The sequence below is a fragment of the Protopterus annectens genome, chromosome 16.part0 (assembly GCF_019279795.1).
Source record: "Protopterus annectens isolate FY-2018-M chromosome 16.part0, PAN1.0, whole genome shotgun sequence".
NCBI classification, from domain to species: Eukaryota; Metazoa; Chordata; order Ceratodontiformes; family Protopteridae; genus Protopterus; species Protopterus annectens.
Genome location: NC_056750.1, coordinates 507827607 through 507854219, shown reverse-complemented (window position 1 = coordinate 507854219; position 26613 = coordinate 507827607). Strand labels below are relative to the sequence as shown.

Sequence of the window (26613 nt, the reverse complement as noted above, 5' to 3'; positions counted from 1 at the left end):
CACAGATGTTTCCTCTTTGGGGTGGGAGGAGACATTTTGAAGGGGGAATGTCCAAGGCACATGGAGCACTCTCTTGGCCAACATTCACTTAAATGTCCTACAGACTAGTGCAGTACTAGTAATGTTGCAATCTCTTCAGTACTGTCTTTCTGTGGGTGTGCTGGGTGTGATCTTGATTCATTCAGATAATGTCAGTAGGTGGAAGTGGATCTTATCCAATATGCAGAGAAGCCATCAGGGTGTGGCAGTGGGTGATAACTTCATGGTGTTTTATGGTAGCAATGCACATTTTGAAGGGAATCATCTACATTGTGGACAGACTTGTTGGATCTATTCTGATGCTGCATGGCTGTTCCCCTAACCCATTAAGCAATACAACTATTTTTTCTGCTACTGGGGCCAGCCTTGCTTGGGATCTGTTTGCCTCCTCAACCAATGCCAAATCCTGCAGCTACTTTACCCTCATCCCTCCACATGGTTCTTCTCGTCTGCAGTGGACACCTGGACTTCTCTATGCTTCCACCTTCCATTAGTTTTGAATTTCCTGCAGAAAGCTTCTCTGTGCAAGACCTCAGATATCCTCATAGCCCCTTTCTGGCATAATTTCAAGAAGCAGCAATAGTTTATTGATGTGCAAATAGACCCCCCCCCCCCAAAGCTGGCTAGCAGTACCTGGATATTCAGTTCCTGAAGTTGTCCGCATGGTTTCTCCAGCTCCAGTAATGGCCACTACCCCTGCCCTTTAGGACAGCGTAATTTCATTTCTTTCAACTTTGCAAAAACTGTCTACCTTTAAATTTTCCAAGAGCAAGTGGAAGAAAGTTTCTGTTTGGGCCTCTATTCAAGGACTGGAGCTCTTTTTTCCTCCCATACCCTCAATTTTGCACTTTATTTCATCTATTTAGATTATGGTTCTACTAATTGTACAATGAAAGTACAGTTAGCCACCATCTCCAGCTTTCACATCGGTTTTCCATCTTCTTATCTCATGGTTCAGAAAATATTGAAGCCTTTCTGAAGGGCACATTCCCTCTACACCCCTTATTAAAGATCACACTCCTCCATGGGACATAAATTTTTTAATGCAAGCATTAACAGCTCCCACTCCTTTTTAATCCACTTCTTCCATGGAACTAAAATACCTCTTGTGGAAGACCTTGTTTTTTCATAGTCGTCACTTCTGCTAGAAGAATTTCAGAGTTGCCTGCCCTGTATTTCGTGCCTTATCTTTCATAAAGAGTGTGCCTTTTCATACCCAAAGTATCTTCAGAATCCAACCTGAAGGAAAACATACACCTTCTGGTCTTCCCAAAATACTCCTATAAAGGAGCGTACCTCTTTCGCACTTTGGAAGTTCACTGACAGTTACATTTTTATTTACATTGCATAAAGACAATCAAAAAATATTCTCAATTGTTCATTTTGTTTGTGCCCATCAAATTGGGTGCAAGGTATCCAATGCAGCCTTGTCCAGTTGACTTTTAGACTGTAACGATGAAAGAATAAAACCCTAATGGAAAAATCAAAAACCCATTCAGCTAGGTTCGTGGCAGCCTCTACTGCCTTCTTCAAAAAGTCTTCAGTTGGCAAAGTCTTCTTCACAGCAACTACGTCTGTGTTGCATACCTTTTGTGGACATTATAGGCTGGATATTATTTTCAAGTCCAGATCTTCTTTTGGAGCTATCATCCTCAAGAGCATCCTCTCATGATTCCACCCGGGAAGGCAGGGAGCTTGGGATTCTGACCAATTTGACGAAGACAGAAGCATTGACGAAGGACACAGAAGTCATGTACTAAGCATAATGTTGATTTCTTATCCCTAATCTGTCTGCTTTGGCAATCCACCTACCAAATTGTTACTCTACTTTTCTCTGGACAGACCTAGGTAGACCTATCTTGAAGCCCATTCACTTTTCACAAAGACTTCCAGGTTGTTTCCTTACTTTCCTTCTAGAATTTGAGCAACAAAGTTGATCTCAAAAAGGATGGGGGACAAAAGCATGATGGGAGTAAGGAAGAGCTCGAGCATGAATGCTTTACAAAGTGATAAGTCACTGTATCGGATTAAAGTGCATAGATGAAGAATGATAAGGATCAATTTCTGCAGTGAGATTTGGCTATACGAGTTGTGCCTACCTAAGGGTACAACAAGCAGACAGCTTCACAAAGTTCTGGTTCCCTCCCACATGTACACTGCGACTGCTGATTTGCTAGCCCCTTGAAAGGAATTGTCAGGGTGTAGACAGTTTCAGTACTTGAATCCTTGAAAAGAAGCAGCTCTGAGACTTCCCAGGAGCAGCAGTCAGCTTCAGGTTTCATTTCTGGCAGATAAGGCCCATAGGGAGCTCTTCCAGATAGAAATTGCCTTTTTAAGAAAATATTTGCTGACTAAAAGCAGTATTTCTGTCTTTAAGAAAGCCAGTGTCTTCTGTCAGTGACTGCTGTTTTTAGAAGGGGCTTATTTTTAAGTACTGGAGGCTAATTTTCTGGTAAAATCTACTGCTTATGAAAACTTTTATTTGTGTGGGTAAGTTTTTAAGTATTGAAAAGTGTTTTATAGGATAGTAAATGTATTTTTAGTGGAATGCTTGTATACACTTTGTGACAACTTTCCTTCATTTCTTTCTTCCAGGGCAGTTCAGAAAAGGAGCAGGTCCTTATTGCCCTCTCAGTGGCAAAAAATACAGTCTCCATGGGACCCGATAACATCCCTGGCTGTATCCTACATGAACTCAGGTATGAGCTTGCAGCTCCATTAGACACCCTATTCACCCAAAGCCTGAGAACCGGCCTCATCCCAGCTGAATGGAGGACAGCCACTGTCATCCCTCTACACAAAGGTGAAGTCCACTGACCCAGGTATTTATAGGCCCATCAGTCTAACTAGCCTGATCTGCAAGGCCATGGAACACATTCCTGGACCTTATAAACAAGGACATTGGCAACCTCCAAACACTTGACCCCACTTCCAAACACTTGACCCCACACAGTTTGGTTTTGTCAAAGGGAGATCATGCCTGTTAAACTTGGTCGATTACTTTGAAACAGTCACCAAAGCCATGGATGAGGGGAAGACCGTGCAGATCGCCTACCTTGACCTAGCCAAAGCCTTTGACACTATTCCCCACTAGGGCATAATAGATGAACTCTCCCAGCTAGGCATCAACCCGTATGTTACCAGGGTAGCTAACTGATAGAACCCACTCAAAGTAGGGAAAGCCACCTCTAGTAGTAGACCCGTAACACGTGGTGTACTCCAAGGATTGGTCTTGGGGCCTCTACTGTTTGTGTTGTACTTTTCTGAGGTGCAAGCCAAAACCAGTGGTCTGTGGCTGACCAAGTTTGCAGATGACTGCAAGCTGGGTGCTGTCTTAAATTCCCCTAGTGATGTGAACATCCTCCAAGAAGGCCTTACCCAAACTAATGACTGATGCCAGCTCAAACTGAATGCCAAGAAATGCATCATTATCCCCTTTGTGGAAAATGTCATCCCCATTAAATATCACATTAATAACGTACTAAGCATGCAATCAGTCGTGAGGGACTTGGGCACCCAGGTTGATAGCAACCTGACCTTTGACCACCACGTTGTCTCCATTGTACAGAAGGCTTTCTACATAGCCCACCTCATAAATAAGGGTATTTCATCCAGGAACAAGGAGGTCATAACATCCCTGTACTCCTCTCTTATCAGACCCGTTATCTAGTACAATACCCCCTTAGGGATATACCTTGCCAAGCACATGCAGCAGTTGGAGAGACCACAGAGGTTCCTGACCAGGAAAATCCAGGATCTCAAACACCTATTCTATACAGATAGGTAAAAGCTCTAGCCCTCTACTCAGTCGCATACAGACTGCTCAGAGGTGACCTGTGTCTGGCATACAAGTCCATTTCAGACCCAGCCTTAATAGAGTTGCTGCATATCCGTAAGACAAACTCCACACACAAGGCCTTAACATGGTCTGTGACATTAATAGAACCTGTTGGGATAAATTTGTGTCCCAAAGACATCCCCGTCTGTGGAATAGACTCCCTCTCCATGTGAAGCAGAGTACCTCTCTAGCCCTTTTTAAGAGGAACCTGGACAACTGGATGGGAAACAGAAAATATACCTCTGGGATCCCATCTGTGTCCCTGCTGGACAGGGGAAACGGGTGCTGATTTGAGGGAACATGGGCAAAATTCTTGGCTAGGCTTATAAGGGCCTCTGGGCCAATAGCCTAGTATCATCCTATAATCCTATAAGTGCTGACAGGGATTTTTGTGTACAGATTGTGCTTAACTTTTGAAAGGAAAATGTAAGTGTGCACTGCTTGTGAACACTTGTCAAAAAACATCCCCTCCAACTGTCTCATTCTAGTAGCATTTACAGTCATACTTCATCCTTTTCTGCAACGTAGATACTTACTGTGGTCCTGCTAGCTCTTCTCCTGTGTTACCTAAAAAGAAGGAGAAAAAAAAAACACAGTAGGGAGCCTTTGCCACCACCATGGGCTCAGTGCTTCACCCATTATTGGGTGACTCTAATGTCTGACGGTTGTTCCTGAGACCACTCACTTTAGTACTCAAGGTTCATCTGCTGTAATCCCTTCAACCAACATGGACCAGGTGTAGCCACATCTTCTGTGGCTGTTCCAGTGTCAGAAATGGGCATGAGAGAATCATCATCTTTGGGTTTGGGAAATGTTCTAGGAGTTGTTCTTTGGGTGGCGGGGGAAAAGACCTCTTGCCACATGTAAATTAAAAATAAAAGGTAAGATATTGCTCATTTGAAGACATGGTGTTTGTTCATATAGATGATTTCCTTACCATAGTCAGGATGTTATTGCAGGCTGTCAATCCTGGAACTCAGAAATCCTTACCAGAGTGCAATCTCAAAGAAATTCCTGAGGAAAAGTTGTCAGAGGACTCTGAACATTGGCAGAGACAGGGGTGGTGTCTGGAAATTCCCAAGCCCAAAACTCTGATTCTGAGCAAAGCAGGCCTTCTCCATCTCCCTTAGAGGGATTTCCATTTTCAGAAACTATTTCCAGGATGAATTAGGTATTTGTTTGTGAACAAATGGATGCATGCCCTGAACTGAGGGTTGTATGTTACAAGTGGATGTGTCACATACTATACCCATTCCTCCTCTTTTGCCAGCCTTGGAGGATGTGTTTAATGCTGAGTGTAATAACCATGACTCTTACCCTTCAGTCCCTAAAAAGGCAATTAGACTTTATAAAAGACATCAAGGTAATACATTTTTGATCCAATGATGTCTTCTCTATCTGGCTTTAACCTATGTGACCGGATCCAACTCTGATCTGAAACTGGTCAAATCTGAAGTCTTTAGTCCAGTTGGCTCCACCTTCTGTACTCTGAACTCCTTGTTCCTCCTTCAGCTCCTCAGATCTTGTTTGTTGCCATTGTGGTTTGCAGCTCGATCTTGGCTCCGCTCTATGTTCTCTGTTTTTGAGATCTTAGCATGGTGGTAGTAGTGAGATTTTTCTTTTCCCTTACCCTTTTTTGTATTGTTTTTTTTGTTGTTTATCTTTCTTAGATTACTAGGTAGATAGGTTTTCATCGTCCTTTTGTCTACCTGCCTTTTTTTCAGAAGTTGTTTTTTGTGCAGTGTGTGATTTGCAGTTGTAGTAGTATAGTTTTGTTGTGGTATGAATAAAGGTTTTAAAAAATGCATTTCCTGCAGGCACAAGTTGCCTACCCAAGAGATATGTCTGAAGTGTGTTTATTGTCTGGGACTGGAGACTGGTGCATCTAGATTATGTATGCCCATTTGTGAAGGATTTAGTAGTAGAGCCATCAATGAGCATTGGGCTTCTACCCTTAGGTTCTCCTTCTGTTTCTGGATTGGCTTCTTCCTCAGCTCTGAAGACTGGGTCCAGGAAGCCCCAACAATGAGACTCCAGACCTTCCAAAAGGCCACTGATACAGGCCATGACACTTTGAAGCTGATCTCCTTTGGCACCACAAACCAGTAAAACTTCCTCCAGCTCCAAGTATCCCAAGCCCCTTCTTGATCAGTGAGGCCCCTTCAGTTAGGGCAGTCTCTCCCTTTTACACCATGCACCCCTCTGGTGCAGTCACCATAGTCTTACCTGTCTCCACCGCAGTACAGATTCTCTATGGGTCAGATATGGCACACTGGGCTGTCTTCTTCCAAAAGACAGGTTCTTTCCGGTCATCGACATCAGTGGGCAGCATTAAAACCACTGAATTGGAGCAGCTGATGAGGTATTTTTAGCTGGCACAGATGCAATTAGGCCATATCCCTTCAGGTCCAGGTCTGGCACAGGGATCATCAGCTCCATACTTCTGGCTTTCCTCCCTTGGCCCTTTCAGATCCAAGGTCTTCAGGGTGGCTGAATTTCCACCCTCTGGGTGAATAAGACTGGGTGACATCTGACTGCTTGGCGGTCATCAGCTCAATCCTTTTCCTTGGTTGCCTCAACTCCAACCTTTTCAGGGCCACCAGGACCTTGGAGCCAATATGTTGGAAGCAGGTGTTTCTGGGACAAGGTTGACAATTCCTGCTTTGGGATCATTGCTTCCACTTAGAGCTTTGGCTTTGAGCAGCTCAGCATTGATCTCAATTTTTGGGCTAGGCATGGCTTCATTGGGTTTGGGGTCATCTCTGGTACCCTCGCGTTCTGGGACCCTCGGACCTGAAAGACCAGCTTCAGCCTCTGCCTTCCACGTTGTAGAAAGCAGGTTTTCTTGAAAGAAGAGTCTGAGTTTCCCAGCCAGCATTCCCTCCCCTTTTAATCAGTACCTGCGTCTAGTCATCAGTCTGCTTGTGGACAGCCTACATCAACCAGCCTCCAGTCTGCCCCTATGGCGGAGCTTTCCAACTCTTCCCCCCTCCTCCCCAGTTTTTTCAGAATGGGAGATTTCGAGAAAGAGTGTAAGCGTAAAAGCTTTGAATTCTTGGAGAAGCCACTCACCAAGGAAGGATACTGGCCTTGAGGAAGGAGAGATCCCGTAAGTCTCTGGGCAATGACTTCTCTTTCAGTGACTTATTGGAGCTACTTTGCCAGCATGGAGGCTGCACTACCAGAATTCCCTCTTCAGAAGAGTCAGTAAATCTGGAGGCCTTCGGCATTGGCCCATCCGTGTCTTGGGTGGTTCTCCTCCAGATGCCCTTATAGACCTGGTAACCCATAGGTGTGGAAGGAACCTGACACAGTGAAGCCATCCCCAAAAAGCCAGATAAGGATCTTGCTGCCTCCAAGGACAGGCCGCATTGGAGTAAGGGTCCAGCAGTCAATGCAATTGTGGTGGCAGCAGTCATCTGGAGACTCAGTTGTCTATCCTGGTTTCCATCACCAGTGTTTCCATGAGGCTTATTTCGGAATGCAGCCGGTGGAACATTTTTAGCGGCTGGCTCTGGTATTGCCATGCTTGGATGCATTTATGTGACTTTGCAGACTGTTTCAAGGCATCCTTCATTAATGCCCCTTTTGATGGGTCCTCCGTGTTTGAGACAAAAATTAAAGACACACTGACAAGAAGCAGGAAGGACGGGACAACACTGTCTACTGTTGGAGCATGCTTTACTACCCCCCAGTGGACATTTTCAAGGAATCCAAGGGGGTGGTAAGCATCTCTTCTTCAGAAAGTCACAACACTTTCTAAGGATGCTCCTCCAGAGGGTTCTTCGTGAGGATGATGGGGGAGGATCATAATGGCCACTGCCCATGGGGCAGAGGTGGCCAACAGAATCAGGGCTTCCACTGTGATTTTTCTGGTAGGCTCTTTCAGCAATCCTGAAGGGTTGCCCAGCTGCTGTTTGGAAGCAACTGGGGGTAGTCTGGCTCTCCACCCAAAAGCTTTGGAGGCCATCTCCTCAGATACGTGGAAGCTGAAAGTAATTTCCAGAAGCTGTTACATTCCCTTTTTAGACATTCTAAATTGTCACCCAAAACACTTCTCAGATGTTCCACCCCATCAAAGACTGTATAATGGGTATAGAGATTTGCAAGCTGCTTGTAAATAGAGACATTAAGTTGGTCCCACCAGACCAAAAATGATCTGGGGGTCTATTCCAGGTTATTTTTATTTCCAAAGAAAACAAAGGACCTCAGACTGATGTTGGATTTAAGTTTGTCAAAAAAGACCAAGTTCCAGATGGTCGCAGTGCAGTCCATCTTACCCCTTCTGAGAAAGGGCATTTGGATGTGCTTAATAGACATGAAGGACACTTGGCCATCACATCAAGATCAATAGGTGTTCCAGGAGGTTTCTGCTGTTCCAGCTGGGGGGCCAGTCATTACCAGTTCAGGACCTTGCCATTTGATCTCACTGCAGACCCTGGGTGTTTACTAAGTGCATAGCAGTAGTCACAGCCTGGCTCCACTTTCAGAAATGTCAGGCCTTTCCATACCTGGATGATTGGCTCCTCACAGCCCACACTAGGGCATCATTGCTCTCAAGCAGGGATTTCTTACTCCAACTGTGAGCTCAGTCATCATAATCAATTAACCAAAATCAAGCCTTCAACCAGTACATATTTTAGAATTCATAGGGTGTAATTTAGACACAATCAACCAAATCATCAGGCTGCCAAATTTCAGAGTTTTGAGCCTTCTGGCTCAGGTCCTGTCAGTGCTTACATCTCCAAAGTAACCATTACACACAGTTATGAAACTTCTAGGTCATATGGCAGCATTGACAGGGTTTGATCCTTTAACCAAATGTCACATGAGGGCTCTGCAGTGGACTCTTGCTGTTCGGTGGTCCTTCCTTACTTTTTCCTTTGGATTTTCCATTATGGTAATGAAGGTGAGTCATAAGCAGATTCGTTGGTGGTTGCAATCTCTGTTTGTAACTGACAGGAGACCATTTGTGATTCATTCTCCCCTGACCATGATAATAACTGATGCATTCCTCCTGGGGTGGGGGAGGGAGGCATTTTGAAGAGTGGGACAGTTCAAGGGTCTTGGTCTTCCACAGAGGCCCACATTCACATCAGTGCTCTAGATATGAGAACAGTCCTCCTTGTGTTGCAGACCTTTCAGAGCAGCCTACCCAGAGGTGTAACTGCGATACAGACAAGACAATATGTCTGTTGTCTGGTAGCTCAACAAATCAACAAATGCGGGGGGGACACGTTCTTACTCTGTCGAGAGGCCATGAAGAATTTGCAATGGGCAATATGTGCTGAGCAGTTTCTGTTGGCAATGTACATCCCGGGGAAGTCCAACATTCTGACCGACAGCCTCAGCAGGAATGTTGTTTTGCCTCGTGTGTTCCGTAAATCCAAAGTTTCAGCTCTGATTTTTTTTGACCTTTGGGCACTCTGTATTGCAACCTGTTTGTCTCCCCATCCAACATCAAGTGCATCAGCTATTACGCCATCATCCCTCCTCTGCAACAGTCACCTAGGTATGCTCTGGTTCTTGCTTGGTTCCTGGGGCGTTTCGCTTAGCCTGCAGTTCTTTTGATGATAAAGTTCCAACATAAAGCAGTTCATTGAAGAGCTACAGTGATCCTCATTGTCTTCTCTTGGCCTTGTCTGGTCTGGTTTCCCTTATTTTGGCCTCTTCTGAAGTACCTTTTCTGGGTACTGGATCCCATTCAAGATCTCATTTCTCATCCAGCAGGCCTGGATCCCCCAACCTTCAATCCCTCAGTTAACCATGTGGTTCATCCAGTTCACTTGATGACCAGAAATCCCAGGCTTTTGCAGGCTGTCATTTATATACTGTCTTCTTAAAAGCAGTCTACCAGGAGAGTCTATTCCAGTAAATGGAGGTGATTTGTTATTTGGGCAGAATTTAGTGATCTGGATCCTGTCTCTGTCACTCTGGAGTCTGTTTTGGATGTTTTTGCTAACTTGTTTGTCAGGTTCTAATTTTTTAAACAAAAACAACATGAAGAGCCAGAGAATAGACAAATAACTAAGAAACTATTGCAGTGAAGACCAGCTGTGAATAAAATACTTCAAAATTCATTGGTTAACCACTTACATTCATTAAGAACTTCTTCAGAACAACTAAAACAATTAACTGCAAGTTTAAATATATTGTCATAGCATCACATGACCCATTTCATCCAGTACAATAAATGAATTAACTAATATAAAAATATTACGATGTATAAAAACTCATTGAAATATAACTATTGCGTAAAAGGCACCATAAAATTTTAACTTAAACAAGGAATTAATAGAACATGCATCATTCAAACCAGGTTCTAATTTTTCTATGATTAAAGTGCAATTAACTGTTATTTTTAATTTTCATGTTGTCAGAGATAATGTGCTTCTGACTTCCCTCAAGATTTGTAATGCATCCCTTAAATGCACCTTTTTTCCTATGCCCTCCAGTGCAGGATCCTGTCCCTCCCTGGGATTTACCCTTTGTCTGGCAGGCCCCCCATTTGAACCTCCAAATTCCTCTGATTTAAAGCTTTTAACTTGGAAAGCTTTTTGGTAGCGATTACTTCCACAAGAAGGGTTTCGGAGTTGCAAGCTCTTGACTCTTCACCTTCTTATTTGGTGGTCCACAAAGACAGGGTTTCTCTTCATACAAACCCTTCTTTTTACCAAAGATGGCTTCAGAGAATAGCCTTAACAGTTATCTTCATTTGTCTGTCCATTTCCCCAATTTTTCAAATAAAGGTGAATACCTTTTACATTGCTGGGATGGTCATAGACAACTGAGATTCTGTTTAGACCGTACTAAAGCTACTGGAAAATCCAGTCAGTTATTAGTTTCCTTTTCAAAATCTAGGCTGGGCTTACCTACGTCTGACGTGACTTTTATCCAAGTGGCTTTCAGATTGTATTTTATTTGCATATTCTTTGAAAGGCATTTCCCTTCCACGTAAGCCTAAGGGTCATTTGACAAGAGTCATGGCTACTTCTGTGGCTTTCTTTTCTAGCATATCAATGTATGAAGTTTGCGCAGCTGCTACATGGTTGGGCCATCACACTTTTGTGTCTGATTACAAGCTGGATATCCAGTCTAGATCCAGGGCTTCCGTTGGCTCCACTGTGTTGTGGAATATCCTTCCTTAATATCTCTCAAGGACTTTTTTTGTGGCCGGGATCTCTGTCCTACAGGTTGAAACCAGACCGAGCAGATATCAGATACGAAAGTTATATACTCACCATAAAGATAGATTCAAGATGTCTGTCTCCATCTAGTTCAACCTTCCCACCCTCTTGCTCCCCACTTTCTTGTTGACCTGGAAAGTCTTTCTTCCTGAAATGAGTGGACATTAGAGGTCATTTGTTCCTACTTTCTGGAGTCTTGCATCCTCCTTGATTGTCATAATCCATTGTTGAAGGTACATTTTCAGAATTGTATGTTTTTCTCATAATAGTTCTTTCATGGGACAAACTCAGTCTGAGGAGTTGAAATAGGAACGGGGAATTATGGGTAAGGGAGGTGGAGCTGGGTGGGGTAAGTACTATAAAATTGGCTGGTGTCAGATCCAAAGTATCACATGTTGAATCAAATGCAGATGGACAATGCGGATCTGTCATTATGGTGAATACATAACTTTCATTTTTCTCAGTTTAGATCTGGCCCAGTTTTGCCATTTCGGCCTGTTTGCCATCTGGAAACAGGTAACTCCTCCTTGGGATCTTAGTTTTAACTTTTCCAACACAGTTATCTCCCTTTGAACCAACTCATCAGGTTGGCTTAAGGTTCATCATATGGAAGACTTATTGTTCTGAGTTACAAGTTCTCATGTTGATTAAACGTAATCTGTTCTTTCATAGACATAGGGTCTCATTAAGAATAAAAAATCCCTTATTTATGCCTGGAGTTTTTTGAGTTTACTTTGAATCTAGTCATCAATCTCCCAGTGTTCTATCCAGATCCACAGAACCAGGGAGAAGGGATGATACATACTCTGGATGTGCATAGGCAGCTCAGGTACTATACTGACAGAACTAAGTAATTTAGAAAAGCATAATAGCTGTTTATTTCTTATGATTGGACAAAAAAGGACAACCCATATCAAAACAGACAATGTTGATATGGTTGTCCTCAGTTATTGCTTTTTGTTCTCTCCATGGCAGCTCTATTCAAGGCAGTATCAAGACACATTCTACCAGAACTTTGGCTTCTACAATGGCATACTGGAAAGAGGTAGACTCTAGAAGCATTCTAGAGGCAGCTAGATGGCCCACTGTACACCCTTTTACAAAGCATTGCAAACTGGATTCCATTTCCAGGTCCAGAAATGGCTTTGCTAGGACTATTCTTCAGGGTCTTCTGGACCCTTATCCTTCATTCAAAGAAGAGCTAGGCTTTGGTAATAAACCCATTTAGCCAAATGTTAAGCAGTGCAAATGATTAATTTTGTACAGTTATGTATGTTGCACATACCATAATAGTAGATGTTTGAATTCAAACTACCATAATAGTAGATGTTTGAATTCTTCACTGCTGCACCCACCCTCCAAGCCCCTACTTCTGTATATAAGTTAGTTGTTGGTACTATTAGGTAGCAAAGAAAACACTTGTTAACTGTGATAATTTTCTATGCTGCATCTCCAGTTTGGCAAATAAGTAAAATTTAAATATTTATATTGCTTTTATTTGGTTAGTACCCTTCAAATAAGGTATCGCGCAATAGGGTTTGTAAAGCAATCAAAACCATGTTACTTCCTAATTAAACTGTGAGATAGCAGCTGATTTTTGTAAACAAGTAAAATAAAATTAAATGTTCTTTTGCTTTTATTTGGCTGTAGGGTGCCAAAAAGAGCTTCTCAAGCAGTTAAGATCGTTTTGTCTCCATTTAACAAAGCCCCAATTAATATTTGCAGAACATGAAAAAAGTGAGAGAACTTTTGCTTATATTTGGTTATTACTTTTCACTTGAGTATCGTTGAATAAGGCAGCTGTCAGTCAGGATTATATTGTGTCCCATTTAAATAGTGTCCCTGTTGATATTTACAGACATGTAAAAGTAGAAGTACCTGATGGTGACAAGAAGTAGTCAAGCAAAGGCAAAATGGATGTTTCAGTTTATTTTTCAGGATTCAAAATATTCTGAGCATATGTTGCTTCTCATGCCATATCATACTCTCATCACTGCCAGCCAATCGCCTCACTGTAGTCTAATGATGCATTTCCAATTCTTCAGAAACCATCATCGCTTTTTTTTTTTTTTGTTAACTTTCTGTTTTGACACTGTTTGTGCCCTTTGATATCCTGTCTTCCGGAATCTTCCATATACCAACAGTTTATCACTGACCGGGTCTCATTCCAGACCTGTAACCTAGGATTAGAAATACCCCTCAAAGAAAACTGCTTCTTAAGAGGCTGTCATAACAGCAGATATAGTTACTCTGAGAGCCATCTGAATAAACTTTACTTATAGAGTGACCTAATTAGTCAGGGACTGTCCTGATGCTCTTCGTGTTTCACTGTTGCAGTCATCACTTGTCGGTTATCCCTGCTGGATAGCCTTCGGCCAGCCCAAATACAGAGTAAAGGCTTCCTTCCTGTGTTGGCTGTTCTGTGACTGTGGCTGATGTCAGGTCGTCAGGGCTATAAAGGGAGAAACCCAGCACCATTACATTAGTCTTTCGTGCCGTGGAGCCTGAAGCAGAAGCAGTTTTGGGAGTGCGTTTGTCGGCCGTTGCTAGAGTGAAGACAACTGTTTAAAGCTATGTACTCCGTTGGGGAATATTTTCTTGCCTTTAACCGATGTCAGAGAAAGTTAATAACTGTCTCAGTTGTGGAAAGCAGATCCCACACCGAGACTTCCATTCTCTCTGCTTCACTTGTTTAGGCCCAGTCTGCAACATTCCAGGGTGTTGGTTCTGTGCCCTGTTTAATGCTCAAACTATAAGAGGAGAAGCTGACATTGTAGTGAGGCATTTTAGTCAGTCTTTCTATCAACACAAAATGGCAGCGGTCTCTCAGGCAGTTACTGACTTACCTAGGAAGAAAAAGGACAAAGATAAGGATAGGCCTGTAAAAGTTAGCCACTCTGACGACTCCGGACAACAGTCAACTTTTACTCAAAGCAAGGCTACAGCTGAACTCGGTGAGGCGCCTTTGCAGCCCCTGATGACAGCTGACAAACCATTGCAGGCCTCTACTGAGACCCATTCGGAGTCCGATATGCCGCCAGATCAGCCTCCTCATGCCCGGATGTCATCTTTTCCTCATGCGGTTGGGTCTGGAGCTGCTTTGCAGGCACCAGCTTCCACTGCGGCCCCACCAACATCCAAAGTCAGGATTAGACTGACAACTCCACCGGTCAAATTGGCTCTGTATAAGGCTACTGACCCAGCTAGGCCCAAGCCAAAATCTACCCCCCAACCACCAACCTACTACTAACCAGCCTGACTCTCAGTCGCAGCAACTGCTCAGAATGGCAGAAGACCTGATGACTCAGATCAGGGGTGGCCACCCTTACCCTCCCACATCAGCCAGAAGAAAATGAGACACCTCCCCAGAGGCCCTCACTGATCAGGAATCGGTAGATTCTGTTCTGGAGGAGTCGGACATGAAAGACCAGCCCTTAGCAGCATTTGAGGACTCTGAGGCTGATGATCTCATTCCATCTGCCTCTCCCCCTGAGGACCTTTCCTTTGGGGAAACCCTAAATAACCTCAAAGAACATTTTCAGTGGGAGGCCCAGGACTAACCCCAGTCTAAAAAGAGACTAAGGGAATTTATTGAATTGCCTCAGCGTAAGTCTCTGGCTATTCCTCCTATCCTGGATGTTTTTCTGAATCTGCCCTCTGTCCATATTCTCTCCCTCCAGTACCCAGGAAACCTGACAGAGATACTAAGGTGCAAGACTAGCTCAAATACCTATTTAAAAACCCTCCTGCAGACCCTGACGTAATTACTTAAGGCTCTAAGGGAGCTAGGGCAAGCTCTTCAAAAAACCCATCCCAGCTGACAAAGAAGGCGGAGCTTTTAGACAGGATGGATAAAAAGGTTTACACCACAGCCACTTTAGCTGTGAGGGCATTAAACTGTCAATTTCATATGATAAAATTCCACCAGAATGTGCTCAAACTCATTAAACAGAAAATATCTGCCATGCCTGACCGTAACATTAGCAGAGAATTAATAGTCCTCATACAGTCTAGCTCTCAGGTAGCAAAGCACTTGTTGCATTGTGGTTTTGATGCTTTAAAAGCCTCTACCAGGGCTGCAGCTACAGTATAAGTTATCAGAAGGCACACCTGGTTAAGGGAGCAGCCTTTGTCTGACCAGGTAAAATCCAAACTTTTAGATGCCTCTCTGGATAAAGAGCAGTTGTTTGACCCCAAGGCCGAGGAAATCAAGAAAATGGAGGACAAAGCCAAATCCATGCAGACTGTCAAGGACTTTTTGCAGGTGCAACCTCCCAGGTTCAGCAGAAACTTCCCCTGGTCCTTTCCCTCTCAGTCAAAGCCAATACAGAGAAAGGGACGCAAAGACAGAACCCCTAAGCCACAGGCACACAGCCAACAAAGAACTAGGCAATGGTTCACTGCTGCCCCAAGGCAGGGGAGTTCTAAGCCCCCTTCCTTCACCAGCGACACGCAATGATTGCCTACCCTCCCCTCTGCACCCCAGGTCTCCAGACAAGATAGGAGGAAGACTTTCCCTCTTCCTAGAAAACTGGCAGGCCATCACCTCAGATCTATGGGTCTTAAAAATTATTACCAGAGGGTACATATTCTATTTCAAAGAAAAATCAAAAAGGTCAGGTTGCCCAGACGTCCCTACAAATCAGACAGCAGAAGCAATTCGTCAGATCAAAAAACTTTTTTTCCCAGGGGGCTATAGAACCCGTGCCCAAGAAACAGACTGGGAAGGGATTTTACCAAGGCTATTCCTGGTTCCCAGAAAGGAGGCCACATCGTGCCCTATCCTAGACCTCTCCACCCTGAATCTATAATTTCTGGTTCCAAAATTCAAAATGTTGACACAGCAAAAACTACTAACCATGCTCCTTCCACAAGCCTGGTTAGTGACCCTAGATCTGAAAGATGCCTACCTGCATATTCCTATCAGACAGTCCTGCCGGAGCTACTTAATTTTCAGAGCAGGGTCCCAGCACTTTCAATTCTCTGCACTGCCATTTGGCTTATCCACTGCTCCCAGAGTCTTTACAGAGTGCTTGGCTCCAATCATTGCTTACTGCAGTCCGAGAGCCATACACATTTACCCCTACCTCGACAACTGCTTCATTCAGGCAGAAACCAAGGAAAAGCTCCTACAGGACCTCTCCTTTGTACAGACTCTACTTACCTCACTGGGATTCACCATTAACCTGGAGAAGTCCCAGCTATGACCCACACGAAGGATTGCCTTCCTGGGTACCCTACTAGACACATCCACGCAAAAGGCCTTTTTACCTCTCCAGAAGCAGACCTTTCTTCAGTCCTGCTTCCACCAGTTGGCACTCAAGACCCACCTTACAGCCAGCAAAATAATGCAGGCCCTGGGATACATGGCCTCCTGCATCCTGCTGGTACTCCTTGCCAGATTGCATATGAGGAAACTGCAGTGGTACCCAAGGAACCTCTGGTGCCAACACTCACAGTCTCTGGAGCACCAACTCCCACTAATTCCTTGCTTATGGAAGGAGCTTCTCTGGTGGGCCCAGGCTTGCTCCCTGAACAAGGGCATTCCTTTTGTCCTTCAGCCACACAAACAAACCTTGACCACAGATGCCTCAGCCATTGCTTGGGGAGCCCACATGGGAACTCTGCAAACCCAGGCCATTTGGGAACAGGAGGTTCTAGATCTCCACATCAATTTGAAAACAGATGCTAGTGGTGCACAGAGCTATCCTAACCTTCCAAGAACATCTGTCACCTGAGTACTCTTAATCAGGACAGACAACACTACTGTTATGTGGTACATTAACAAACAGGGGGCACTCATTCTTACCCCCTGTGTTGCCTTGCCATGGAAATCTTGGCAGTCCGCTTCAAATCTGGGACTCCATCTCATAGCTGAGTACCTCCCAGGGAAGCAAAACACCCTGGCAGATCACTTAAGGAGACAGCTCCTGGATCCTTAAGAGTGGCAGTTGCACAGGGAGACCTCCTTACAGATCAGTCACATCTAGGGAGAACCAGACATATACCTTTTTGCAAGTTACCAGAACTGTCAACTGACCACATTCTGCTCAAGACAGTTTCACCCAGAAGCCTGTAGGGTGAACGCTCTCTCCTTCCACTGGGGCAGCCTGTTCATGTATGCCTTTCCCCCACTTTCTCTGATACCCAGGGTACTACTCAAGATCAGAGAGGAAGGACCAAGGGCTATCCTGATTGCCTCAGATTGGCCAAGGCAGCACCGGTACCTCATGCTGCTCAGTATGAGCATGCACCCTCCCTTCCCCCTGCCCTCCACCTCAGACCTTCTCACACAACAAGGAGGGAAGCTCCTGCATCCAGGGCTTGCCACACTCAAGTTAACAACATGGCTGATTCCTCAAAGACTAATAACACTTCAGTACTCAGCAATCAGATGTTACACATTATTAAGGAGTCTTGTAGACCCAGCACCAGGAAATCTTATTCCTCTAAGTGGAAGATATTCAGCTGCTGGTGCTCCAGCAGGGGCACTTCCAGCACTACAGCCTCTTTACCACTGGTTCTGGACTACCTGGCTGAGCTGCTCCATAAGGGTTCCTTTCTCCTCTATTAAGACTCATGCTTCGGCTATCTCAGCCTATGTCCAGGCGGATCATCCCATTCCACAAGAGCAGCCTCTACCTCCACAGCCTTTCTGAGGGGGGTTCCTGCCAAGGAAATTCTGGAAGCTGCTACTTGGACATCTATCTGCACTTTTACCAAGGACTACCAGCTGGATACATTCTCCAAAACCAGGGCAGGATTTGCATGTGCAGTCCTGCAGGGCATGCTAGCATCCCTATAATTTGTACAGCTTTCCTCCACCCAGTTCCTCAGCTTTGGGATTCTACCCAAAAGTGATGACTGCAACAGTTAAACATGAAGAACATAGTACAGTTGTGTACACTTACCATCAATGTAGATGTTAGTGTATTCACTGTTGCAGTCCTGTTTCCCTCCCACCTACCCCCTTTCTTGCCTAATGTATATATCTTATCTGGGGCTCCAACCCTTTTGTGGCAAGAAAAACTGATGTAACGGCGTTGGCTGTCTCCTTTTATAGCCCTGATGACCTGATGTCAGCCACACTCACAGAACAGCTGACCCAGGAGGGAAGCCTTTACTCTGGTATTCGGGCCGGCAGAGGACTACCCAGCAAGGATAACACACAAGTGGTGACTGCAACTGTGAATACATTTGAACATCTACATTTATGGTAGGTGTACACAACTGCTTTCTTCCATTTTCCTGAGGCATTTAGTGGATTTTATACCTGTAATGTCAGACCCTGGCAGTTTTATTGTCATTGCTGTGTCTAAGGTAGGTTGCTTTTGGTGCTCGTAGAAAACAGCTGAGAAGGATTAAGAACTGAACACAACTTGATGATGCAGGTGAGTTTACTGGCCAGAAGTTTTTACTAGCTGACCTTTAGAAAATCCTGCAACAAAAGTTACCCCTAAGATCCTTATACAAGATTGCAGTAGATATGCACATGTAACCCACAGCTGATAACTGCTCTGAGATTTTAGAACACAGAAGTTTGTACAGAAGTTTTATTTAGAATTTCACTGCTTCATTTCCTTTTTACAGCAAAGATAGCAATTATTAATTGACTATATTACTTTAAAGGACCTAATTTTTCTTAAATGTTCTGAATTTTTCTTTAGTCCCCATTCCCAGGAGATGATGAAGAGGAAGTATTTGATAGCATTGTCAATGATGAAGTTCGATATCCTCGTTTCCTTTCAACAGAATCAATTTCCCTTATTCGAAAGGTATACTTTGAAATAACCAAATGCTTTAATATAATCTGCAGCAAATCTGATCTAGTGTGAATGTTTTCAGTTCTGATTTTTATTTTCCTCCATTGTCTATGGCCATTACTCCTTTCCCCATGAAGTAGAGAAGAGATAGGAGTGTCCAGTATGGCATTGTCCTGACAATAGGGAAGTTTTTTCCCAAATCTGTGAGCAAGCATGCAGTGGCTTCAGTGCTGCTCATGTTTAAACACTGCAAAACACCTGCCCTCCACAGCAGATGATCTCATGGTTTTCCTGTAATTTCTGTTTGCATGAGCTAGAAACCTCAGCCTCCACTGGGAACTGCAACTGGGCAAGGAACCCACTCCCACCCCATTTGTAAGTGTAAGCTAACTTTTAAGACTCGCATTCCCTATCCAATCTGCCAAATATTGAGGACATCAGTTATAGTGACATAAAGAAAAAAACATCATGAAGTTGAAATCTGAAATAGTATGGCATGAGGGTAAAGTATCTAGACCTGCATAAATAACAAGCATATTCAAATTCTGGAGATTCATACCTTTAATCTGTTTACATATTATAAATTGCTTACGTATCTGCAGTGTCTTTTTGTTGTCCCTCTAATGTGGATATTCCCCATACCATTTTTGTCTTGCAGTAAATGTGTTACTGTGTGGAAAGCAAACCTTTGTCTGCTTATATCACCGATTATTAGAATAAGTTTTATAATAACATCTTCTGTTTCAGTAAACATTAATGCCAAATTTGCTATCCACTGCTACTTTTCTTGGTATGTGACCACAGGGACTAGATTATTCCAGGAAATTGGTATTTGCATTAAGACATCCATTCCCTGTGATTTTTTTTTTTTTTTTGCTACACTATAAGATTGATCCAGTGGCACCCCTTTTAATTGACCCATTTGTTTTTTTTTTTTCAATTATTCTGATGTATTTTAAGAGAAAGCACATTTATGAAATACCTTTTCCCAAACTGTTTCTTAATGAATGTCCTGGTTGCAGTTATATTGCCAGGATATTTTTTTGTTTCTGTTTTTGTTTTAACTGGCAGCTTGTGAGGTGTGAGATGTGACCATTTAGCAGACTCCTGGATTGATCAGAAGAATCCTTCTTATGTTGCATCCCAGTAAAATTACACAGAACTTAAAAGTCTGAGCTTTTTTTGAACACAGAAAATAATGGGTCTTTCCTCCACCTACACTTGTTTGTTGTCATAGAAAAAAAGTGCCTTTATTGGTCCCAGTATAAATAACGGGGATATGAACAAAAACTGCAAAAAATGAAAAAATAGTGTAGGAAATATTCACATTAGGAGAAAGAAATTGCTGTGTAAGAGCAGGAAGGAATGGTCTCAAAACTGGAAATACTCTCTCCTCAACTTAAACAAGAAAATAAGACTCCTGGTGAAGTTCTCCAAAGCTAACTACAATTCCAAATTGGCTTCCCTAACTAAGGATAACCACAAGGCATTCTTTAGTTACATCCATAACCTCAAAGGTAAGGCCCATATTTGCACTGAACTCGTAGTTCATGGTACTACACGTATAGAACCTGTGGATATAGCAAACCAGCTGGCTGGCAGGTTCAGTGAAAACTTCACTCCCTTGTCCCCGCCACATATACCCCAAAGCATCCCAAACACCTGTCCCTCACTTAATATCTCTAAGGAGCAGGTCTTAAATGCCCTCTTCAAGGCAAAAACACAACCTCTGTGGGACCAGGCAACATCCCAGGCTGTTTTCTACATGGGTTAAAATAGGAATTAGTATCACCATTGAGCACGCTTTTCAGTCATAGCCCAAGCACTGGCTTCATCTCAATGGAATGGAAAACAGCTACCGTTGTCAGTTTGCACAATGGGGGTGCATCCGCAGACCCCAGGAACTATAGACCCATTAGCCTGACCAGCCTTATCAGCTTCCATCATGGACCTTATTAACAAAGATATAGGAAATCTTCCAATGCTCGACCCCCACCCAGTTTGGCTTTGTCAGGGGGAGATCATGCCTGTTAAACTTGGTGGACTTCTTTGAGACAGTCATCAAAGTCCCTAGACAAGGGCAAATCTGTGCATACAGCCTACCTAAACTTAGCCAAGGCCTTTGACACAATCCCCCACTCAGGCATAATTGATAAACTCACCCAGCTGGGTATCAACTCATATATTGTCAGTGGGTTGCAAACTGGCTCATTGGTAGAACTCATATGGTCAAAATAGGGGACTCCTCCTCCTCCAGCAGACCTGTAACCCATGGTGTTCCACAGGGATCAGTTCTGGGGCGCCTAATGTTCAGAATCTATTTCGCCAAAGTGCAGGCTAAAACTAAAGGACTGTGGCTGACAGAGTTTGCTGATGACTGTAAACTGAGAGCGATCATTGAAACCCCTAGCGATGTCAACATCCTGCTGGTAGGTTTTACACAGGCTAATGACTGGTGCCAAAGTAATGGTCTTAATCTTAATGCAAAAAATGCATTATCATCCCCTTCAGCAAGGCTGATGTCCCTGCAAACTACCACACCAATAGAAATACCCTAAGCAACCTTAACTTTGATCACCATGTCTCCACAGTGGTAAGAAGGGCGTTTTATATTGCTCATCTCATAAATGAGGGCATTTGCCTGCAGAAAAAGAGGTTATAACCCCCCCCCCCCTCGTATTCTTCCCTCATCAGGCCAATAATAGTGTACAATGTTCCCATTGGTATGTTCCTTTTCAAACACCTGCAGCAATTGGCGAGACCACAAAGGTTCCTTATGAAGAAAGTTCAGGGTTTCCAAGATCTGTTTTATGCAGACTGACTGAAATCATTGTCACATTACTTTGTGTCATACAGACTGCTCAGAGGCGACCTGTGCCTTGCATATAAAGCAGTCTCTGACCCAGCTGTGATGGAACTGTGTTGCACATTCGCAAGTCACACAACACACTGATCACTCGCTCAAAAGACATTAACCTGGTATGTGACATCAACAAAACTTGCTGGAGAGACACATTTGTCTTAAAGGTTGCCCCACCTTTAAACTCCTTCGTTGGCCCTATTTAAGCACAATTTTGATGATTGGATGGGTAACCGGAAATTCATCCCAGGAAACAGGGGCACGCAGTAGGTGCTGATTTTAGTGTCTGCTTGAACCAGACATCCTTGGGAACACAGGTTGAACTTGGCTAGGCTTGTAAGGGCCCTGGGGCTGTTAGCCTAGTAACCCCCTGTGATCCTTTGTAAGGCACACAGTGCAGTAAACAGAGTGTAAGTAGTAGTATTCTTCCTGTTCTTATGTCAGTATAATTTTTATTAGATCCTTTCATGCTTTAGCGGAAATGTTCCAGCAAATATTTAGTGCTGAAACAATATGAATTCTGTAAAATAATTTCTAACAAACTTCTAGCAAAATGTTTGTGTATTTGCTCTTCTGCTCCATTAAGCACATTTATTGTTTGAAATTGTTGACAACATGATTCATTTTGAAAGAGAGGCTGTGTATATTTATTTATTGTAATGGATTGGTCAAAGAATGTGCCTTTTGTCCAGTTTTTGCCTATTGCAAAACTGGCAATCCTATATGCATTGAAAAGTGAAACTAAAGTTTAGCATCATAGAATGTCTTTTCTTCATCTTCACAGATGGGTTGTGTGATCTTACCCCACTGGAGAACCTATGATCTTTTGAACTGTGATCAAGACTTAAACCTCTAGGGATGTTGGTGCCTGAAACTGTCAGTCAGAGAAGGACAGGCTTAACCCCCCCCCCCCAGGGGGTTGAGCTACTCAGCTTTTTCAGCCAGGCCTCATGAATGGAATCATTCCTGTTATCTCTAGAGTCCCTAGAAACATCTGTGAAGAATACTAAAAAGAAAATAATTTCCTGAGTATGTATGAATATAATATTTTTTATCAGTTACTACAGCATTTTAATTTGCTTTCCTAGTTTAACAAAATATTTACATTGGGTGCATTTATTTCAGTGATCACCCTTTGAGGAAAGTTCGATTCTTGTGACTACGTGGCAAAGCGTGTATGTAGTCATATCTCTGAAAACAAAGACCTGACTCTTCTCAAATTCCTTAAGGTCTGTAAAACTCTTTGTAGCTGCCACTCCACATCTTATAACAATATAATACAGTCATCTGCAAATAAATGAATACTACTCAGGGGTGTAACCAGGTGGGTCTATGTCAGATGATCGAGTTTTCAGAAACTCAAAATTGATACTATCGAGACCATATGACCGAGTTTCTGAAAACCCGAACATAAAAAAAAAAAAAAAATTTCTATCTTTTTTTACAAGTTTGCAGGGGGGCAAGCACCCCTCACCCCCTGCAGATTATATATACCAACTTCAACATTGCGCAACATTGAGGAAAAGGATATATTTCCCAATCCGCACTGTACCGCGATCTCTATTCAGAAGATTTGGGTTTTCAAAAACTTGATCATACGGTCTTGACCATATGAATTTCGAGTTTCTGAAAGCTCGAACAACTATTGGGGACCCAGCCAAGCATACTGTTTGTACTCTACTAAGTACATGTTTTTCTGAGCGTTACATCAACATTTTTCTTTGAAGTCATATTATGTGGACAGCTATCTAAATGAATACCTTATTATAATCTAAAAATAATATTTTTAATTGTTTTAGGGAGAAGAGCTGAAAATTTTGGTACATTTATTATGTGCTGGGGTTAGTAGTTTGAGGGGTGTCCATTTTTAAGTTATCGGTGTTGGGGGGGGTAGCACTAAAAACCTGTGAATACAAAATGGAATTTGCTTGCTACACCCCTGACGCTAGTGTACATTTACCTTTCCCCATGACAGCTGGCACAGAAGCTTAAGAGATTTTTCTTTTTATAACTAACAAAAGCAGCCCTGGAGATTACAAGTATCCCTGCCTCATATCAATATTCAGTTTTACCACTCCGATTTCCCCACCACCATTCACCAAATTCTTTAACCCATGGATGCCTGTATAATGCTGGGGAACGTATCATAAGTTTGTATTTACCAAATACCTGCCCAAACTCTTAAGTATAAATTTCTAACTGACACTATCAAGAGTCTTCTGTATACATCAGTATGATAGCTACCCCGGCCATGATGATTTAACTCCCCCTGCCCCCCCCCCCGTAGTCCGTAACATTTAGTAATATCCTCTGGTGGTAGTCTGATAACCTCCCTGTCACAAAACCCATCTTCTCTACTTCTGTCACCTTCTGAAGTACCTGTTGTTACCAAGCTATCAGGACCCTAGAAAACTGCATTATACAAACCAAACTGGTCTATAATTAGCCAGGTCCTCTGTCCCTCTTCTTGGAGGCAGTACCACAATTGTAGCGTTATTCAGTAATTACAGTATTGTCAGTTAAAAATTCAAACTAAACTGTCCTTAACCTGCTGTCTTATAAATATCTATTGAGAACTCATCCACTCTTCTGCCCATCCCTATTTTTAAGTATCGTATAGTTGCCACTGCTTCTCCCATTGCCACACCTCCATTTGATAAATCTTGCCCAGTTTCCAGAATTTCCAAACACCATAACCTCTCTCTTTACTTTCTACCTCTCTGTACAGTTTTTCATAAAGCCCAAAGACTTTTCAAGTCATTCCTAGTGCGTAACCTTTTACTTGTCCATCCTGAATTCTGGCTTACTCAAGCTTTCTTCTTCAGATCCTTAATTCTGTACATTAGCATTTTAATCTCCTGTTCCCCTTAACCCACCAATGTACCCCCACTGCAAGCCATCTGCTTTTGTATGCGATGCTTACAATTGCTTTATCTGGTCCTTTACGTCCAGTAACCTGCCCTGCATTCCCTTCTCTCCTTGTATGACAGAATCTCAATTCCTGTTCTACCTTTCATATATACCACCTTTAGTATCCCTCTGAACCAGCACTTCCTATATCCTATAGTCTTTGTCAAGCCACCTTGACACTAACTTAATGGGTTACCAATCTTCCACACCACCTCCAAATTCTCATGTAAAGCCTGATCTACTATTCTTTACTGCAAACAATCTGCTGCAGTCCTATCCATTGCTCTATACTGTACCACCAGCTTTTTCATTCCAAGCCACACTTTTAAAATTCCTACCCCATTGCTTGGTTGGGCAGCCTTTTATCCTTCAGTCACACTTCCCTGATTTCTCTCACCATTTATTTGTCCACCAAAATCCTATTCAGTCTACTAACATGCTGACTCTTTCGTACCTGATCATAATCCTCTTTGACATGTTTTTTGGAGTTTATTTGCACCATAGAACCAGTCTTTCTCAGGCTCTAATACCATATTTAAATCCCTTCCAATTGCCACCCTATAACCATCCTGATTTGTATGTCACTACATCTAGACAACACTGCATCACATCCCCCGATCCATATTTGGTCTGTAGTACACTGCAGTCACTTTTCCTTTTCCCTCCATTGCCATCCTACCCAACACCAGTCTTTCATCCCCATCCCCTTTCAATGCATCCTCAAACAACTTCCATACTCTTTAACCAGAAACCCATCCCCCTTCTTCCTTTCTCCACTTGCACAGCCACCTCATAACTAGCCGTATCCTTTCTTTTCTAATTTCCACACACCCCATACATTTAGCTTTATCTCTTGCATCATTATTATTATTACATCTACCCCTTCCCTAAGTAGCTTGGCTGACATCATCTCCTTCTTAATAGGATTAATATCCCCATATTCCATGATGTCATCATAATACCTTAAACCCCATGCCTGTAGTTTCCCCCGAACGCACATCTGGAACTTGGCCTAAAGAGTCCTTAACTAAACCTTCTGGTCCATTTATGCTCCTACCCTCAGTAATAAGTGGTGCCAGCCACATCTCCATCAGTAGTCAGCCTCCTACATAAAGCTCCCTCTGGCTGTAATAGATATTATCCACTTTCCTGTCATCTCTAACATGATCCTAACAACACTCTTCTTACCACCTGACTACCCAAGCCTTCTTTCCTTATTCTTCCCCCAATCATATCCATATCATTGTACACTGCAGTATTACTACCATCTTTCTCTCATTTCTCTTCCCATCTCTGCCTCTCCTGTTGCCATCTATTCTGCCTCCCCCCTGCACTTCAAGGCTTCCACAACCACATTCACCATAGATGTTATCTGCCCATCTTCTGTAGTTGCATGATGGCCTCTGAGTCTAACATTGCAGCCTCTAGTATTCCTCATTGATATACAAGTTAGTTACTTTTAAATGTTTTGCACCCAACTGTGTTTGGTTATTGTTGTTCTTGCCTTCATACATCTGATAGAGAATGTTAACATATGGTTGGTTTGGAATGTTAATAGATACCAAACATACGCATACGCTTTCACCAAAAAAAAAAGTGTGTATTGGGTCTGCCGCATGTTGTTCAGGATGAAATCCTTACATATGAGACAGATTCGACTAGTGGCTCAAGTGCTGGGAGTTACAGAAATGACATGGCATATGCCTGCGCAGCTGCCTTAGTGGCATGGTATCAGAGCACATTGGGGTGTGCTGAAATATCAGGCTTCCTCGTGGAGACTGATGCTCATTGCCTGAAGTGGCAGTTCTCAGCCATGGGCAGGATAACTTCAAGTTATAACAGAGGTGAAGTCTTGACTGTAGTCAGGGCTTTATTCACTTCTGTACCACCGGTGCTGGCTTTCCTCATCTGAAGATTTGATTTGATAAATTATTCAATTCAAATTCATATTTGTGCATCTTGAATCCAGGCTTAATTGTTTGTCTTGTCTACAGCTTTAAGGGCTTGTCCTGAACT

At 43.1% G+C, this 26613-nt stretch overlaps 1 protein-coding gene across 1 annotated transcript in view; it reads left to right on the top strand.

Moving 5' to 3' along the window:
• The window catches only part of PKN3 (protein kinase N3), a 2242690-nt gene that overhangs the window by 2119747 nt on the left and 96330 nt on the right, over positions 1–26613 (top strand). The window contains exon 19 of the mRNA XM_044058139.1: positions 18732–18839. Coding sequence (XP_043914074.1) covers positions 18732–18839 — 108 coding nt within the window. The remainder of the gene's footprint in view (positions 1–18731; positions 18840–26613) is intronic.